Source organism: Anser anser (assembly GCF_964211835.1).
Source record: "Anser anser genome assembly, chromosome: 3".
Taxonomy (NCBI): Eukaryota; Metazoa; Chordata; class Aves; order Anseriformes; family Anatidae; genus Anser; species Anser anser.
In genome coordinates, this window is record NC_139722.1 from 103,661,622 (window position 1) to 103,680,517 (window position 18,896).

General features: G+C 44.9%; 1 protein-coding gene across 1 annotated transcript; it reads left to right on the forward strand.

Moving 5' to 3' along the window:
* Positions 1–1,959: 1,959 nt before the first annotated feature.
* Positions 1,960–17,791, forward strand: LOC310897518 (left-right determination factor 1-like). Its single transcript, XM_083831202.1, has 5 exons — positions 1,960–2,109; positions 9,557–12,887; positions 13,723–13,966; positions 14,723–14,962; positions 15,129–17,791. Exons 2-5 carry the CDS (start codon positions 12,623–12,625, stop codon positions 15,466–15,468), a joined length of 1,089 nt encoding a protein of 362 aa, XP_083687328.1. The 5' UTR covers positions 1,960–2,109; positions 9,557–12,622; the 3' UTR covers positions 15,469–17,791.
* The last annotated feature ends 1,105 nt before the right edge of the window (positions 17,792–18,896 follow it).

Below are 18,896 nucleotides of genomic sequence, written 5' to 3' on the forward strand. Positions count from 1 at the left end.
TCACTTTAGGTTTGATTTATCACAGCAGGACTTCCCTAAATGGGTGAACTTCCAACAAAACATCAATAGTCTCTGGACCGAGTATGAGGTGGCCTGGTGCTTCACCATGTGTGGCAGCTCTTGAAGTGGTTACTTTTGCTGCTCTCTGAAGAAAACCTTCAGCTCAGCTTGCTGTTCCTTACTTATTTGCTTATTCAAATCTATCTTAATGGATTTAATTCAGGTTTCTAGCCTGGCAGCTTATTGTTACCTTTTAATCTTTGCTTTCATCTAGCAATCTGTTTGCAAATCTCGATATACCAAAGGACTTAGTGTGGGCATTTCTTTTTGAAAGATGTGAGCATTTAAATGTGCGCAATAAAAACAAATAGAAAAATCTAGATAGATAGACAGATTTACATGAACTCTAATCATAATACAAATAAGCAAGCAGCAAGTGCAGATTTAAATTTGTTAATTACACTTGATTTCTCTCTGTCCTTTTTAATTCTTAGTGTTGCTTCTCATTCATAGATAATATTGATTTTCAAGGTAAAACTAGCCTTGCATTAAGGATTGAATGCATTTTTATTAATCAAGAGAACTCATTATTATACAAACCATTTAACCAAATATATCTAGCAACATGTAATAGAAATTTGCCTTATTTTTCTTTTACATTATTTACAGATAGGACATGGTACATGAAGCCTTGGTGTTGGTGGTTGAGCACGATATATTTTTCTCATGATCTTTCTCAAGTTATATTTGGATGAAAGCTGGAAGTGTACTGAAATGTACAAATGACTTGAATCTAAAACAGCAATTCTGAAAAGTATGTGAGAAATGTATGGGGCGGGGAGTAAGCTTATAACAATGTTTTCTGCATTTAAATGTGATTTATTAAACAGTGAGGTATTGTTCCTACTTTGTGCTTTGAGATCATTGTTTTTATCGTCCTTGTTATGTATAAACAGGAGTCCCTGGGTGTGTTCCTTGTGTTCTGTACTGATACCTCAGCTGTGAACACTGTCAAACCTTGCTGTAGTCCTACCTGGGCCAAGACAGGCCCATGCCTTGCCACAGGGCAATGCATGGAATTCCTCGTCACTCACCGGTGTGAGATTTCAGCGTGAGATTTCAAACCTTTGTTTTGTGGGTAGATGCAGCTGTGGAGAATCGATTGTTGATATATAGAATTTTTAGGTTTATTATTAGGATGTTGAAATGAGACCATTGCTGAAGTGACATATTTTGGTATAAAACTAGGACAAGGAGCCCTGAAACATGGATGACTTCATTGTTTTCTAACTTTACATATTATGTTAATATCTATCCATGCATTAACCTTGTGTATATAGAGTCTGAAAGGAGTTAATGCATAGGTAGTGTAGCACCAACTATAATTAAGGCAGCTCCCTGGGAGAGAGAGGGAGGCAGAGAAACCATCTGTCACATCCTGGTCTCTTCCACTGAAGAGGACAGCACCTGGCCACGTGTTTGGTTTAGGTGAACCAGGAGGCAGGTGTATTTATCACCAGCCTGATAATATCATCGGTGATGATACCACCAACCACTTACAGCTTGTAATGTTTTGCTGTCCCTGGGTACAATACATGTTAGCTTTAGCAAAGCAGTCTAGTGTCCTTGTTTCTATGCTCCACAGCTGTCCTGATCATACAAAACAACTCTTGTTGCAACAGCGCTGGGGTAAGACCTGGATAGACATTAGCATATTTTCCCTTGAGCAGAAAACTGGGCAATTGCTTGCACAGGAGCCAGAAAATGCTCCAGGAGATCTTGCAGTCTAAACTATTGGAGGGCCAAGACAGGAGGATGTGCTGGAACCTGTATCCCCAAGATGGATTGAAAGTAATTTGTTGTCGATTAACCTCTCAAATCCTGTTTTTAATCAAAATAGATCAGAAGAAGAAAACTAGTTTTCCCATTTTTTTTTTTCCAAATACTAATCAGTTTGACAACTTGGAGCAAGAATGAACTGGGTGGACTGCTTCATCCACAGTACATCCGCAGAGTCCATGGAGATCCTCAGCTTTCATCCTTCTGAACTGGACTCCAAGGCTGACATCATGGCCCTGTCTAGTTCACTGGCTTGGCTTGCCTTAAAAGGTCAGTATCAAGCACACTGCTTGAATTATAAATGTAATTTACAACATTTTTAAATGTCAAAAGCTTAAGCCTTAATGTAGATGGTTATAATTTAAATAATGACATTTTAAAAGTAGGAATATATTTAAATAGAAACCTGGATTAAATATTTTTGAAAGAACATTTAAAATGAGTGGTCTTTATTTTCCTTGGGTGCAAACTCCCCCTTCCAACTCCTGGATTTAAAGATGGGGAAAAAAAAAAAAAGAAAAAAAAAAGTCTGAGTGCAGCCTGTGAGGATTTCAAAGAGCTTTGACTTTATTTTCATCTCAGGCTAACTCAAAGCAGATTAGAAGCAGCCAAACTAAGAGTTACGCTTTATAGCATAGTGTAACGCCTGGGAGTTTGCACCAATAATTATCTCTGTGGATTTGTGTGACTCAGCCATTAGGCCCGATTTGTTAATTTCAGAGTTTTGTTTTGCGAAGAGCACAGAAAGTCCCTGTTGCACTTTGCACTGTAGTGGTGGCTTGGCTCCTTTGCACATTGACGCTGCAGCAGGTGAGCACGGGGGGCAATAATGGCAGCTGGATGATCCTGGTGAGCCCAAGCAGGGGGTCAGGTGCAAGTGTCTGGTGCAAGTTGGTGACAGAATGCCAAGTACCTTAAGCGGGAAGCTGCGAACAGCTGTCACGGTGGCAAACAGCCACGACCGATGGCACTGTGGCTGTTTCCATGCAGAAAGATCCCGCATCCAGGGCCTGGCTTGGGTAGAGTTTGTGTGGTGTGCAGCGGCATCTAACCAGTTCAGGTGCATGACTGCCACTCAAGGCACACTGCGGGTGCGTTGTGGGTTCTTTGGGGTACCTTATGGCCCCTCCAGTTCTAGGGAGACAGAGGAGTTGCCTAAATACAGGACAGTCCTTAGCGTGTCATCACCTCTTGGACGTACGATCACCATACCCTCTGGCTTTCCCACTCTCATCCCTCCCTATCCATTCTTTCCTTCCTCTTTCTGTAGTGGTTTATTTCATCTTCCCATTCGTTCTTTCTCACATCTCCTTTTTTGTGATGATTTTATTTCTCCTAATCAATTTATTGTTTTTCCATCTTTCGCCTTTCAAATGTATGCAAAGAATATAAAGGTATTCTCTTGCAACCCTTCCAGCTGTACACGGCACATTTAACATTTTCTTGCGAGTAAGAGTGCTCCTGATCTTGTAAAAATGGAAAGTCATCTTGTCACTGCCTACCGGGCTTAAACACACAGGTAATCTACGGATCAATGGAGAATTTTCCTCACTGTAAAGACACAGTAACAGCTGACAAGAATTGTATCACTTGTTTTACTAGTGTATGTACTGTAATTGTTTTAGTCTATTGGTGATTAGAATTTTGTTGATAGAAGCTGTGGTTGGCTGGTACCTTTGAAAATCATGTTATTTATCTTAGGGACTAAATAGGGACTTGAAAATATTGGCCAAAGCAATTTGTTCAAGGTCATTATACTGACTCAGGGACAGAACTGGGAGGAGAGCCCAAATCTCTTCAACTCTCCCTTCCTGTTGACATTCTGCACAGTCCCAGTAAAGCAGATGCTTATATGTGCAGATTATATACCGGATTATAATGAGGTGAGTGATCAGAATTAATTTGGGAGGAGTTAAAAGCAGGTCCTAGTGCAAGACAGGATCCGGGGCAGGAGGAATGTCTGTGCCTTGTGGCAGCAGGAGAGCAGGCTATTCCTGCTTTCACAGCACCTTTGATTTTACACTTTCTGTATTAGTTCCTGGCGCTGCCCCACATGCAGTTGTATGGACACAGCTGAGAGGGTAGGTGCAAGCTGGCACTGCGGCACACAGAGCTCCGAGAGGAGCAAACCTGAGGTTTAAGGCCCAAAATGACCAACTGCCCTGAGGAAGGGCAGGCCAGGTTGATCGTAGTTCCTTTGTGCCGTAGTTCGTTTTCGCCATAGTTCCTGTAATGATTAGAAGGATTTTGTATGTCAGTATAAGACCTTGAACTTATTATTCAAATTATCATAGTGAGAATATTTCTCTGAGGACATGAAATATTGTTAAGAAATCAGTTCTCATCCACTTTTCTAAGGAAACAGGACAACTGTGTTCTGTAACTGTTGTGGTTTCTGGACCAGTTGCAAAGGCAAGCCAAGGCAATAACATATTTTCATGTTCCATTATGCATCTGAGCCTTTGCTTATTAAGGACAGCATACATTTAAGAGTTGTCCAGCCTGGGAACACAGTGAAGTCCAGAGGTAAGCTTTCATATCACAAGGGACTGAGAACAAACCAAGCAATGCAATCTCCAAGGTGTCTGGGGAGCCAGTCTTCCAAATCTGCTGCACAGCATGATTTTCAAATTCCCTGCGCTGGACTTGCAGAACCTGAACTTTATTGAAAACACCATTTTCTTCTAGTCTGTTGTTGAGGTGTTCTAACTGATCTGGTCAAACTGAGTAAGTACTTCCAATGAATTCCAGGTTACCTATGTCTCTGCTCTGCTTGTAGTACTTTATTTCTAGTTTTGCTGTCACAGAGGTAAAATATCCTTTTCTCTCTTTTAGAATCAAAGCAGAGAAGAGGGACAATCACCCCAGTTTTGCACAAATCAATGAAAGATGGGCTTTGAGTTCCTTTTTATGCCTTTGAAAATCTTTTCCGCACACGTGATTTGCTGGAAGACTCTGGGTTCTATACTGGTGACTGCTGAAACTAACAGCCATGCTGCATAAATAGCGCAAATTTTAGTCACCATGTCTTTACTAAGTTATTCAGCCTGGAAAGCTTACAGATATGAGGTTTGAGTGTGTGGCATTTCCTGCAAAATCTTGTGTTGAATCTAAAATTAAGGTTCAGAAATGCATTTGATTGCTATGTGTAAATGTTGGCCATACCTGGATTAATGCATTTAAGAAAGCAAATGGCTAGGTAAGAAAAAAACAAAAACCTGAAGTTTGTGTTTCACGCTTCAAGTGATCTGGCCAAGTGTGGCTAGATTCCCTTTTAAAATCAAATGAACACAATGCATCTCCCAGGGTCCTGTAGTATAAATGCTAAAAGGATTAAAACTAGTCAGGTCACACAACTTTATTTTACTCTTCACAAGGGCCATGTTAAATCCAAGACTTTATACCCTTTGTTTACATAGATATGGGTACATGGCAGGAAATTACATAATTTAACCTCTGACATGAAGTAAAATACCCCTTTGTGTTCTGTTTTGGAATCAAATACACAAAGAACTGTGTTTTCTCCAGTTCTTTCATACTGAAGTCTTTTTTATTAAAAAGTAATAACATACAGAAAATAGTTTAAAAAAACACTATAACAATAATAAGTACTTAAGTGAAAACAGCTTTATAGTAACTGCTTGAGTAGAGGCATTTGACCTGCACGCCCTCCTTTCAGAACATTGCAGCACTGTTTGAAGGCAAAAGAAAATTAGGGGGCTATTTTAATATTAGTTATTATGTGATTCTCAAAGATGTACCGAGGTACACAGTCTAGACAGAAGGGTAAAATGAGTTAACGTTAACCACTTGAAATTTTTTAACAGATATAAAATCTTTTAAAATGCATTTAGAATAAATACTATATAGTCCTTTGAGGCCATTCTCAGAAGAGATGGCAGAACACTGAAGAGAAAGAAACAGTGCTGTATGATGCAAAGTTTGCAGCAAATAAAGTCTGTCTCTTTCTGTTTTAAAGGAATTAATGTTAAGGATCAAGATGAGGGATTACAGTCTGATCCCTATCATCATTTTTAGATTGTTTTGTCCTTCTTGAATCTCCTGACTCTACCAAAAATCTCTCATACTTCCCACCAGCTCACCCAGGTCTGGTGGTGCTGCTGGACCCATTCTGAATTCCACTTTATCGTCCTTTTGATCACAGAGCTAATGCGCTGTAAACATCAAGGAAAAAAGCCATCTGCAAGTGATTATTTTGAAACTGAATCCATCTAGGTTCCACAGTGTAAAACCTGCTGAGTGCAATAGCCCCAACATTGCTTCAGCAGCAGATGTTAGAGACAGAAAACAAATCTACAAGTAGTTTAGCTCAATTTCTTGCTGTTGGAGATATCTTTTTTTTTTTTTTGGCAATATACTTGCTAAGGCACTGTCCAAGTTAATGTTAATTTAAGTCATTAACAAGTTAATGTTAATTTAACATTAAATTGGACGGTGCCTTAGCAAATATGTATTTCACTGAGCAAGTATGTATTTTACTGAGGACTAACGGAAGGAAGCCTTTGAGCAGTTACTCCACAATTTATTGGATGTACCAAATGAGTGAAGTCTAAAGTATTTATCAGTTCAATTTGTCTTCTCTGTGAGTACTGTGGTCTAATTGTGTCTTCTACAGTCTTGTACTGGTTTTTATGGTTTTCCATGCAGGGAATAGCCTTTTTCTTTTTTGCACTAAACTAACAAATGACTATTTTGCACGACCACTCACAGTACATAGTGGAAGAGGTTCATTTTAGATCTCACTCCTCTTGGCCTTTCATGTTAATTTTTGGCCTACAGAGAAAAAAAACATCCTCCAGCAAAGTTAGTAACGCAAATTATTCAATTTTCATTAACATGTAGTTCATAATATTTCTGCTTTTACAGCTTCTCCTGGTAATAAAGTATGGCTTCTGGAACACAGCGTTACTCTTTCTCTGAGTGGGGAAAAAGTTATTAGTTTTCTCTTCACAGCACAAGAGGGAAAAGCATTTAGTGAAGCGAAAGTTATAAGAGTAAAAATTAACTAAAGGAAATACAATCCATAATGAAGCCAGGCTACTCACTGCCACAGATGCAACATGAATAGTATTCCAAGTCTGTGAGTGTGACAGGAAAACACGCGTGTTTCTAACGAACTGGAAGGCCGCTTGCTACAAGACTTGGCACAGGACTACAAGGGATGCAGAACATGCATCAGGACGTGAATGCTCCCTGTGCTGGGTCTCACCAGGAGCACTTGGCTGTATGGGAGTGAAGCGGGTCGTACAGGCGAGGGTGTTCTTAAGGCAGCCGTATGAGCAGCAGGCTAGCACAGCTCTCCTCCCTCTCAGAGCTTCTCCATCACTACCCAGCCCAGAGGTGGATTCTCACTTGCATCACCAAGTCAGCAAAAACATACTCTTAAAAACAGGTGACCAGCTTTGACAGTGTAAACACACAACTCTAAGGAGGGAAAAAAACAAACAAACAAACAAACAAAAAACAGCATTTTAACTCAGCAAATAAATGTTTTTTATTAGAAAATTAAGTGGTGCTCCTACAAAATACAGCTATTTCTCAGCTTTTGAGACATTCTTAAATAATATATATGGTGGTGTAAAGCAAACAAATTATAGACATATGCTTATTTATCTAATTCAACAGTATTTGCTAAATGCCAGTGTTTTTCCCAGTAGCTTTTTTTTGTAGCTGTCATAGAGTGGTCACAAATCCTGCTGCCCCAGCTACAAACAAAGCATAGATGAGGGCAGCGGGGAGGAGACTGCTGAAGGGACAGAAAAAGCTGTATTTAAACAGTTGTGTTGGCTTTTCTGTAGGGGAAAAAAAAAAAAAAAAAAGATAATTCTCAGAGAGCTCTTTTCTGCCAGAACACTGGCACTTTGCAAACGCTGCCAACACAAACCCTGAGAGCAAGCCAGCTGATACCAGCTGAGCAAGGGCATGGTGGGACTTCTTTGGGCATTTTATCCATTCCTCTTCTAACAGATGTCCTTTTGTCTGGGCCATTTGAGCAGATCAAGCCTGTAAGTAAAAGCAGAAGGCTGCTTAAGGAAGGTGTGTTGCGAGTCAGTGCAATCGAAGTCATATATCACCGAAGTTACAGGAATTTATAACTGAACTCAAGATAAGAACCAGGTTTGCAACCTGTCTCAAATGAAATGGGGCATTTACTATATTGGATACGTTGTGAGATAACTGCACTCCCAGCATAAGGGAACATCATACCCGTTATTGTCTGGGGCTTCACCACCATCACTTGTGAGAGGGAACCCAACGGAGCATTGCAAGGCATTTTGATTGGAAATAGCCAATGCACCCTGGCCTAGGCTGGTGATAAGGAAAAGCTTTTCTTCCCCATGAGCAGACTCACGTCCTCACCTAGATGCAATGAACTGGATGATTTCTGTATAGCTCAAGCAAATGATGCACCGCAAAACTCACCATGGAAACTGGCAGAGCAAATGCTGGGCACCGAGGCTGTGGTTGCTGTGTCTTTGCTGTGAGATCTGGGTGCCGTCAGGTCAGAGTAACCATGGCTCAGGTCAGCCGTCGGACTCTACGTTGTGTTTCCCAGAGTTGTGTTAGAGCTTGCAATGCTGCCATAACTGCCTATTTTATGATTTTATGCTCCCTAGGGGCAGGGTGGCTGGGGACACATGGAATTGCAGGGTAAGTCAAACGACACCTGATCTAGCACAAAGCCTTTTGGCACAAAAATTAACATGGATGAATTTTTAGAAGAAATCAGAATCTGAAAAGTGAGTTCAGTGCAGATCAACCCTCTGCTCTGAGCAGCTATGCAGTTTTCAGTCTGGCACTGGAAGCCAGATAAAAGCTGTATGTCTGGTGCTATCAGGCCATATCACAGAATAACAGAATGGCTGACGTTGGGAAGGGAACCTCTAAAGGTCATCGGGTCCACCACCACCACTCCCCAAGCAAGGACACCTAGAGCAGGTTGCCCAGGACCACATCCAGAGACTCCACAAACTCTCTGGCGCTGTAAGGTCTCCCTGGAGCCTTCTCTTCTCCAAGCTGAACAACCCCAACCCCCTCCGCCTGTTTGTGTAGGAGAGGTGCTCCAGCTCCTTGATCATCTTGGTGGCCCTCCTCTGGACTCCTTCTAATACTTCCACGTCCTTCTTGAGCTGAGGGCCCCGTGCCTGGTGTCAGGACCAGCATGTCCTGGTGCCTCGGGTTGTTCCTCCCCAGGTGCAGGACTCTGCAGTTCTCCTTGTTAAACAATCTTAGGAAATTTTTCTGTGCCAGATTTTGCACAGCAGGATGATGCTGTGGGGAGCGCTCATGCAGACTTCAGTGAGCCGTACTGGCCCTGGGTGCTGTTCCCCTAGCTCTTTGCACTGTGCAAGCTATCCCTGCCCTAATGAAAGAGCAGCTATCCCTAGAAGCAGTAGAAGGAAAGCCACTACTCTGGGAAGACAGTTCACCAGTATCTTTCAGCAGATATATGCCATTTTCAAGAAACAAGTATTACACAGGTCAGAGAATTTCTAGACCAGGCCGGTGGTTGGTGGTGTTTGGATTTAAAGTGGCAGACAAATAAGATAATGACCCTCTGGCCTGCTCACTCCCTTTTTGCAGTAGAGGAATTTCTCAAATTTCTCAGAGGTCTTGCTTCTGAGGAAGAAAAGAAAATGATTTAGGGCTTACCACTTTTTTTTTCTTTTTTTTTTTTTTCCATTTTTGAGAACAGGAACCAGTATTTGCCAATCTAAGGAATAGCTGGCTCGTGACCCACAGCAACTTGCTGACCCAGCTGAAAGCACATCCTCCAAACAAGAAGCTGCAGTTCCCATCTGGGTTGTTGAGCAGATCTTGTGCAGAAGGGCTGCAGCTGTCCTACGATGACCAAACCGTCCGCAACCTGTGCTGTCCTGAAGCCACGCAGATGGGAACAAGGCATCCACTGCCCTTCTCTCCTTGCATAAAGGCAACATCAAAACGCAGGGCTGCCTCCCTGGCGGGGGATGCATTGCCATCCCACAGCTGTGCTTGCACCGAGAGGGACTTCTGTATAAGAGTCAGAAACAGAACCTCTACTTGAATTCTTCTTTAATTTGGCAAGTTCACACCTGCATCTTAACACTTTTTATTTCTGTACTTCTAGACTCAAAAGACACAGACTTTGTGCAGAAAAAAAAAATCAAAACAAACAAACAAACGAAAAAGACCAAAATCAGTAAATCAGTGTAGAGATGTATTCACATCTCTATATAAAAAGCCTGTTGAACTAATCAGGGCATTTCTTGGAGCACAAAAAAACTGTGGCCTTTCACATCACCCAAGCAAAGGCCATTCTAATATGGGCCCAGCTGTAATACAAAATAATTACGCCCATGCAAATTCAAATCTTGAAAAATTAAGTATTCAGATCCTCACTGGCACACTGAAAATGTGTTTGAAACATTCCTGTGTCCCAGGATAATGGCTATGTAATTATGCTAAGCCTTTCACACTTTCTCTTGTAAGCCATTAGATTTATTTACCAAAATCATTGCATAGATATGCCCAGTTTGAAACTAAATTTAAAGCTTAAGTATAGAGGTTCTCCCTTCAACAGGTCCTGGCTTTCATTAAAACTGTAAGTTCCTGGGACTTGGTGCCCTACAGCCCCTGTAAATACTCTGATTCCTTGAATGCACCGTGGAGATTCTAATACACATTACACAAATAGAGCTACTATAAAATTCCTGACTTTTCTTGTTTGCATGGCAAAGGGAGAATGGCAAATCCACCAATTGGACCGGATAATCACTCTCCTGTGAAAAGTCTGCAATCCACATCCTCTGTTTGCTTCTTAGCTGAGCTTCAACTATTTGCTCAAAAAAATTTATTTTACGTGTGAAGTCCATAAATCACCATCCAATAAACATTAGACAGGGAAGAGATTTCATCCTGGCAGTTCAGACATCAGCCACAGGAGAAGTCACATCCAGATCCAGAAATAAAGACTAATTGGACAGAGGTTTGCAGGATTAGGTCTTATGACATGTTTTAAGAGAGACCGCTACGAATGCATGAACTGTAATTTTTTCCAGGTGACGACTCTCACAACATCAACGTGTACCAGCATAACGCTGTGCCAGTCGGTGACGTGCCACGTAGCTGGAGATGCAGCCGGAGGGGGCAGCAGGGCAGGCAGGGCCTTCCTCAGGGGCTAAGAGAGTCACAGAGATGTCAGCAAAATAAACCTCCCCCCTCTTATTTGCAAGAGAAGAAGTTTCTGTCCCGACTTAGAGCTGATGGTCAAATGAATTGGGTAATTTTCACTGCTTTTAGTGCCCTGGGAATTAATATTACAGAAAATAATTTGTTCTTAGAAAGATGCTACGCAAAGAATTAAAACAGACACTGCCCTGGGCCATGCACAGCCGATGTGTTTATAGTCTATATCATGTTTCCACTTTCACCTTAAAATTCAATTCAACTCAGGAAGGTGCCCCTTTAGCATCTAGTGGAGACTTCATCGTATTTAAGGAGGCAATTTTCTTTAAGAGGCTCCAAAGGCAAAACAGTCTAACCAGAGGTGGTTGGCCAGGCTCTCTCAGCAGGCTCTGTTGCTTTCCTCCATGCCCCAAGCAGGCTGCCTCGGCTCACACTTGCTTGAAGGAGAGGTGAACTACTCCAGGGCGCTTTTGTATGAGGTCAGCTTCTTGTTTCTGCTGGAGAGGATGAGAATCTGCCCCTAATGCTGTGCTCCTTAAGGCTTCCATCGATCAGGTTCTGCTTTTTCAATTCCCTTCTCCTGGGATTGGTTTCAAAAATTGATTCCTTCACTTTATGTCAGCAAAGGCCACGGAAGCAGAGGATGTGAGCTTCAAGTTTAAAGACTGACTTCAAGGAGAACAAACAGCCCCCGCAATCCAGCCTCCACTTCAGCTTTGCTCTCTAGAGACAGCTCTCCATTGTGGTTATTGATACCACTCACACACCAACAGCTGTTACCTGTGTTCTGGAGAAGCAGACTGGTGTCTCACATTCACTGAGGGATTATCTGCTTGTATATAAAGCCATCTTCTCTTAAGCACACATATTATTAAGCACTCAGGAATCCATAAAGAGTGATGGAACATTTTTCCAAAACGCCAGCCCTGTAGGTCTTCCACCTCCTGTGATTCAGAGGCGGTGTAAAAGACCATAAACCATTCAACCACCATGACTCAATGCTGCGATTCATATGCTTGATACATATACTCAGAGATCAAAGTGGTACCTACCCTCCACCCCCAAAAAAAATAAATTATTTTTGTAATGTCTGCCATAAAGATGGACATTCAGCTGTAGCTTTATTCTCCTGAACGATATTGGCCATTTCAGGTAACAAGTCTCCTAGGGTAAAGATCGAGGCTTCCTTTAAGAGTCGTATGGTGCAGTACAGACAGCAACGCAGTCCGCAGATGTATTTTCTGTCTGACCTAGACCGAACAGGAGACTCTGCTTGCTCAGGGGATTTGGGGGCAAAACTTTGCAGGGAGTTAAAAAAGCAGGGAAATTTCTTCCCAGTGAAGGAATCTGGTAGCTCCCCTAAACCTTCTTCTGTCAGCTTGGCGGTACACGAAGGTGTTAAACTGGCATGTGTCTATCAAGGGGCGGGGGGGTGATCCTTTCAAGTCCTCTGCTTCATCCCCACTTGTGGAATTTGTTGTGCCAGTGGGACGAGGCTGGCTATAAAACCTCTGTCCTGCTCCAGCAGCCTGCGAGCACTCCACAGCCCCAGTGACATCCCTGTTCTCCGCTGCGGGGCTGCTGCCAGAGGAGGATGGAGGCGAGCTTTGCCCAGATGCTCTGCACGCTCTGCCTGGCCACCACAGTCTGTGCCTTCACCCAGGAAGAGTTCAAGGAGGTGCTGCTGAAGCAGCTGGGGCTCTCCGAGGTCCCTAAGCTTCATAAGAGAGACCTGGTGGACCTGGTCATCCCAGAGCACGTGAGGAACAAGTATATCTCCATGCTGAAGCGCCACAGGGTGAAGCGCCGCGCCTCGCCGAGCCTGGGCACCATCCTGAGGGGAATCCCTGGCAATGCAGGTAATGTCCCTGCACATGGGGCAAACCTACGGGGGGGGGGGGGTGAGGTTGGGGTCTGCCTTTGAAGAGGAGTAGGGTGGAAAACATATGCGTAGCAGCAGAGTAAAGATTAACACGTGTCAGTGGCTCCTCACAGCTGGAGAGGGGACCCCACAGTCCTGGCAAAGGGCAGACCGCTGCTGGCATGTGAGAGAAAAGTCCTAGTGCTCAGGAAGCATTTGGGGCAGATGAAAAAATAAATAAATAAACAAATAAATTGTTAGTGGAAAGTGCAAACCTTGCAGTTTTTTAGTCAAAGCTCCAGAAAGTCCTCTTCTCGTTCTTGTAGGAAACAGGTGTGGTATGTCTTTTGAGGATATTTCACTCACCCTGGTCCTTTTATTTTGCTTGGGAAAATTATCCACAAGGAAATCTGCTGTGCAGACACAACAGGCTGTGCAAGGACACTTCAAGCTTGCTTTACTTTTAAAAGACACACATAGCATCCTGGGCAGCAAAGGAAGACACTTTTTCATTGCAATTTGTGCAGTTTGCTGCTTTCACACATGCTGCTGGCACAAAGGGATGCACACCTTTGGGTGTTTGCTCCATTAGGGGTGAATTATATAGATTTCTTTCCATCGTTGCCAAGTTGCAGAGGCTTAGACCTAGAAGAAGAATTAGGGCATTTGCAAGACATTGATTCAGGTATACATTAGAAAAGGTGTGTTTAGTGGCTGTCTGCCACAAGGGATCATTTTGGGAGCATGCAAGGAGTGTGTTGTGATGATAATTGTGGATGAGGTACAGAGGGTGGCAATGACAGACTGTCTTTTTTTGTCCAAAATGTGTGCAGACGTTGGGGGAGACGTCCTCTATCCTGACCCCACACGCCAGAACCTCGTCTTTGACATGGAGGGGAGAATACCGATAAACAGTGAGGTGACAATGGCCGAGCTGAAACTTTTCAAGAAGCCCTTGGACAGGGCAAACCTACCTGCTAAGCAGTCTCACAGGCCTGTCTCCAACGCCAGAGTCAGTGTCTACTGGGTGCAACGGCAGCGTGATGGTACCAACAGGACCTCCCTGATCGACTCCCGGTAGGTTATGGGGTGTCAGTCCCCTGGGAAGGGGACAGGTGCCACCGGGTGTGCCTCTGTCCGGCGTGGGTACATCTGTAGAACTGGGCTGTGTGGCCTCTAAGGCCAGAACAAGCTGATAAGAGCAGGTATAAGGTTAAGCCTGCAATATGCGATGATGCATTAAAGCGAAGCATTTCTGTGTCAGATGATGGTCTTCCCCTCTGACAGTCTCCATCTGACTTGCTTACCTCTCAATCTAACTCACAGGGGTTACTGGCTGCTGATAGTCTTTCCATTGGCCACTTCATTAGCTGCTTTCAATATGTAAATTATGCAAAAAGCATCTGTTTCTGCAGTCTAAAGCTTTTGAAAGCTTTACAACCCTTGAAGGCAGAATTAGACATCAAACCAACTTTTTGGGTGGGCAGGGACTTGTGGCCCTAATACAGCTAGGACAGGTGCAGGTGGGAGTAGTTAAGTTTAGCAGGCTGCTGTCATGAGCACTGATGCTGCATATAGCCCTGCACTGCATGAATGAATACCCTGGAACAGGCACACACAAGGGTTTTTGTTTTTCCCTTTGGTGTCTGCTAGACTTGCATGCTTTGTGTGCTTCTTTCAGTTAGTTAATTGCTGTGGGTGCTTGCCCAGAGCTGCTCAGCAAGTTATCGTGCAACTGAGGCACATGACAACGCACAGGGAGCAAATTACTCGGTGGCAACAACAGCACCATGAGCCCAGGCTTTATCTGACCAGCTTTTCTCTGACGGGCAGGCTGGTTCCAGTGCGAGAGTCGGGCTGGAAGAACTTTGACGTGACACAGGCTGTGCATTACTGGCTGCGAAACAAGAGGCAGGAGCCCATGGTCCTGCAGGTCTGGATTGAGGGGGAGCGAGTAGGCAGTTATGCCTCGGAGGTGGCCAAAGCGGTGCGCTTCACCTCGCAGGACCCCAGGGACAAAGCCATGGGCAAGCCCGAGCTGGTGGTTTATACCCTCGACTTGGAAGACTATGGGTGAGTATGAAACCAAAATCTGTGCAACCTTGACCCTGAGTTACCGTTCTCACTTTGTTGCCTGACTTTTCAAAGCAAACCTGAGCATGGTCCAAGCATCGTGACTCAGGGCCAGCCTCTGCCATCAGCCTTCCTGATTTCCTGTTGTTTCTTGCTTCACACACAGGGGCCCCGGGGACTGCAAGGATGGCGTGGTGACGGGGAAGTCCACCTGCTGCCGTCAGAAGCACTACATCAGCTTCCGTGAGCTCTCCTGGACACAGTACTGGGTCATTGAGCCAGCTGGGTACCAGGCTTACCGGTGCCAGGGGGGCTGCCTGCAGCCCCCCAGGTCCCTGCAGCACTTGGGGGCTGGGGAGCGTGCCTGCGCTGTGGCCGAGACCTCCTCGCTCCCCGTCATGTACCTGGTCAGGAGGGGCAACCGCACCGAGATCGAGGCAGCTGAGTTTCCCAACATGATCATCGAGAAGTGCAGCTGCATGGCAAATGGTGCGGCACTGGTGTGAGGGGCAGATGGATGGACAGGACTTGTGACACCAGTGGGCTCAGAGGAGCATCCATCCTCAGCCAAACCTGTGTGACTTACACCTTGCTGGATTCGGTGGAGCTGCTTCCAGGTTATCTCAGTCCCTACCCCGGGGTATTGCACACAGCTGCAGCCAAAAGGCAAGGACAATGATCATTGTCAGGTGCAGAAGTCCCACCTGGGTTTGACTCTCAGTTCCTCAGCTCCCAGTGCTTTGTAAGTTTTGGTCCTTGTCTGTCCAAGTCATGTTTATTGTGGATTGCAGAGCAGAAGCACTTACATGTATATATTGTATACACACATGTATACACATGTATCACACACATACATATATGTAGTATACAAACAGGTATTGTATACATGCATATTGTATATATACATATTGTCTACATACATACATATAAGTACATAGAATATTGTCCAGAGCTCAAAGGAATTTATATATATGTGCGTATGTATTGTATGTATGTATACTTATATATAAATGTACATATGATATTGTCCGGAACTCAAAGGGTAATATTTTTCATCCCTGTACCTAGGGCTTGGCACAGTTTTAGGCAGAATTTAGAGTCCTGATGTCAATAGGCATGTTACAAACCATGACTATGGTTTGCTTGCACAAGTAGCAGTTTGTAGAATCAGGCCCATATTTTTCTGATTGTGTATTACAGTTTTTTCAATTAAGGGCTATTTTTTCTAGTCTTAATTGCTTTCAACAACAAGGAAACAATAAAATATAATTATTAAAATATCCATGTGTTTGCTTATAGTTATTCCTAGGTGTGAAAGCAGAGGGAAAAAATCAGTGATATTTCTGAACATATCCCAGTGTCCAGCTCGTACAAACCTGCACCCAGTAACAGCCCGCTTACGTGTGTGTCTCTGCCTGCTCATGATAAGATTATCTGCTCGTGCAGGCAGGCACAGGGCTGAGTGGTGTGGAGGACACACCACCGCCACTCCTCCCCGTGCTTCTGCAGGGTATAAGCTAGTACCTTTACAAGGAGAAATTCCAGAAACTCATCTGAGAGGCAAGCGATGCCGCTCTCTGTGTGAGCTGCAGCAGTGCACCGTCAGGGTGGGCAGGCAGCAAGGCAAGTATATAGTCCTATAACTATAGCCCTGGATGAAACAGGCTGCCTCCTTCCTCTCCTGTGCCCTGGTGAAGTGCATTAGCCCCGGCCCTTCCTCACGGGCATCTCAGTAGCACATCTCCCAGAGAAAGGCGGTGATAATGTGGCATAATCCTTTTTTTTGAACTGTATATAACACAGAATCACAGAATATCCCAAGTTGGAAGGGACCCACAAGGATCATTGAGTCCAACTCCTGGCTCCACACAGGACCACCCCAAAATTAAACCATGTGTCTGAAAGCATTATCCAAATGCTTCTTGAACTCCGCTGGGTTTGGTGCTGTGACCACTTCCCTTAGGAGCCTCTTCTAGTCCCTGACCACCCTCTTGGTGAAGAACCTTTTCCTAATATCCAACCTGAGCCTCTGCTGACACAGCTCCATGCTGACCCCGGGTTCACCAGAGAGAAGCGATCAGCACCTACCTCTCCGCTCCCTGTTGTGAGGAAGCTGTAGGCTGTGATGAGGCCACCTCTGCCTCTTCTTCTTTAGGCTGAACAAACCAAGGTGCTGGCTGAGCCCACCGCTGGTGGGAGGACTCCTATGTGCGTTTGTGTGGCTGGGCAGGGAGCCCAAGGGCCACAGACAAGGTGAACCTTGCCCCAGGAGGTTGTGGAGTCTCCTTCCTTGGAGGAGTTCATATTCAAAAGCGTGTTCCCAGGCAACCTGCTCTGGGTGTCCCTGCTTGAGCAGGAGGGTTAGACAACGTGGCCCCCGGAGGTGGCTTCCCACCTCAACGCCCTGTGATTCTGTGGGGATTGGGGCCTGCTGGACTCAGCAGCAGCATCGGGCTGTCCATCACTGAGGCTGAGGTATCAGGCGCCCCTGCCACCCTGCGCGAGGCCAGCTCTGAGGTCACCCAGCCTCACAGGCCTTCCCCTTGGCCTGCAGATGGGCTGGCACCTTTCACTTCTGTAAACACTCCTAACAAAACAAACAAACAAGAGCTTAGAGGGGAGTAAAAATGGCAGGGGCACGGACTCACCAGTGCCAGCACCGGGCACAGAGCACCAAGGGTGACTTGGATCAGAATTGGATGAGCCAGATTGGTCTCAGCCACTTTCTTCTCATGGTTATAGGGTGTCCGTCTTCGTGAACATTCAGACCTGGCTCCTCCCCACCCTGTGATACCTTGTGCATGCTGTCTTGCTGCGTTTATGTCTGTACAAGCTGTAACAGATACAAAGTCTGTCAAGCTGTCACTTTATTCCTCCTGCCTGAGTAGCAGCACAGACTGAGGAGACAAAACACCTTATGTACATGGTGACAGTTTGTTTCATTAACATAAGGGAAGGGAAGGGAAGGGAAGGGAAGGGAAGGGAAGGGAAGGGAAGGGAAGGGAAGGGAAGGGAAGGGAAGGGAAGGGAAGGGAAGGGAAGGGAAGGGAAGGGAAGGGAAGGGAAGGGAAGGGAAGGGAAGGGAAGGGAAGGGAAGGGAAGGGAAGGGAAGGGAAGGGAAGGGAAGGGAAGGGAAGGGCTATCGATCTTGTGAAAGCTTTTCTTATGAAGCAGACTTGGGCAGGACAGCAGCACATTCCTATGGCAGGGACTTTCTCCATTACCGTTACGTTTCGGAGAGATAACCGAGGTTTCAAGCCATACTAAACATCCCTGCTAGCTGAGTCAAATTGCCCTGGCTAATCCTTCCACATTTTCATTCAAAGGCTGCCCTCCCATTTTCTTTTAAAATCTATGATAAGCTGCAGCTTCGCCCTTCTGGTGAGACCTCATTTCCTCTCCATCTCTTTTTTTTTTCCCTTTGCGTTTCACAAACTCCTACAAAGAGTGTCTGACACTTGGCCTTTCAGGGCAGCCTCCTAATTGCTGGGGTAAGTAGAAAGTCAAATTCCCAATCCACATCCCAACAGAGGTGATAACCAGGGCAGCTCCTCTAGCTTGGCTGGGAACAGCTGGAGTCTGGGAAAAGGGGACCCAAGGCAAACAAACAGGGGAAGTGATGGGTTTTCAGGCTACCGTGTGATCCCTCAGAACTCTGGTATTTTTAAGGAGCCATCCAACAGTCTCAGCATCTCCTGGTTTTTGCATTAACTTAATGTGAAGTTAACTCCAGTGCAAAGATGGGCAGCCAGGATCTGAATGCCTCTTTCCATTCCTCCAGCAGGTGCAGCAGGAGAGCAGTGTGCCCACCGCCAGCACTTTTCTGCTGGGCTGCTTGGACCTGCACACAGCCACAAACAGGGTCTGCACCCCAGGGCCTCTCCCCTGACACAGGCAGCAGCCATGGTTGTGCTCCGCAGCACAAACATCAAAT

Bases quoted from the DNA above. Each gene is read 5' to 3' on its own strand.
- LOC310897518 (XM_083831202.1), top strand. From the start codon at position 12,623: ATGGAGGCGAGCTTTGCCCAGATGCTCTGCACGCTCTGCCTGGCCACC. The intron at 13,967-14,722 runs GTAGGTTATGGG...TCTGACGGGCAG, and splicing joins ACCTCCCTGATCGACTCCCG to GCTGGTTCCAGTGCGAGAGT. The intron at 14,963-15,128 runs GTGAGTATGAAA...CTTCACACACAG, and splicing joins CTCGACTTGGAAGACTATGG to GGGCCCCGGGGACTGCAAGG.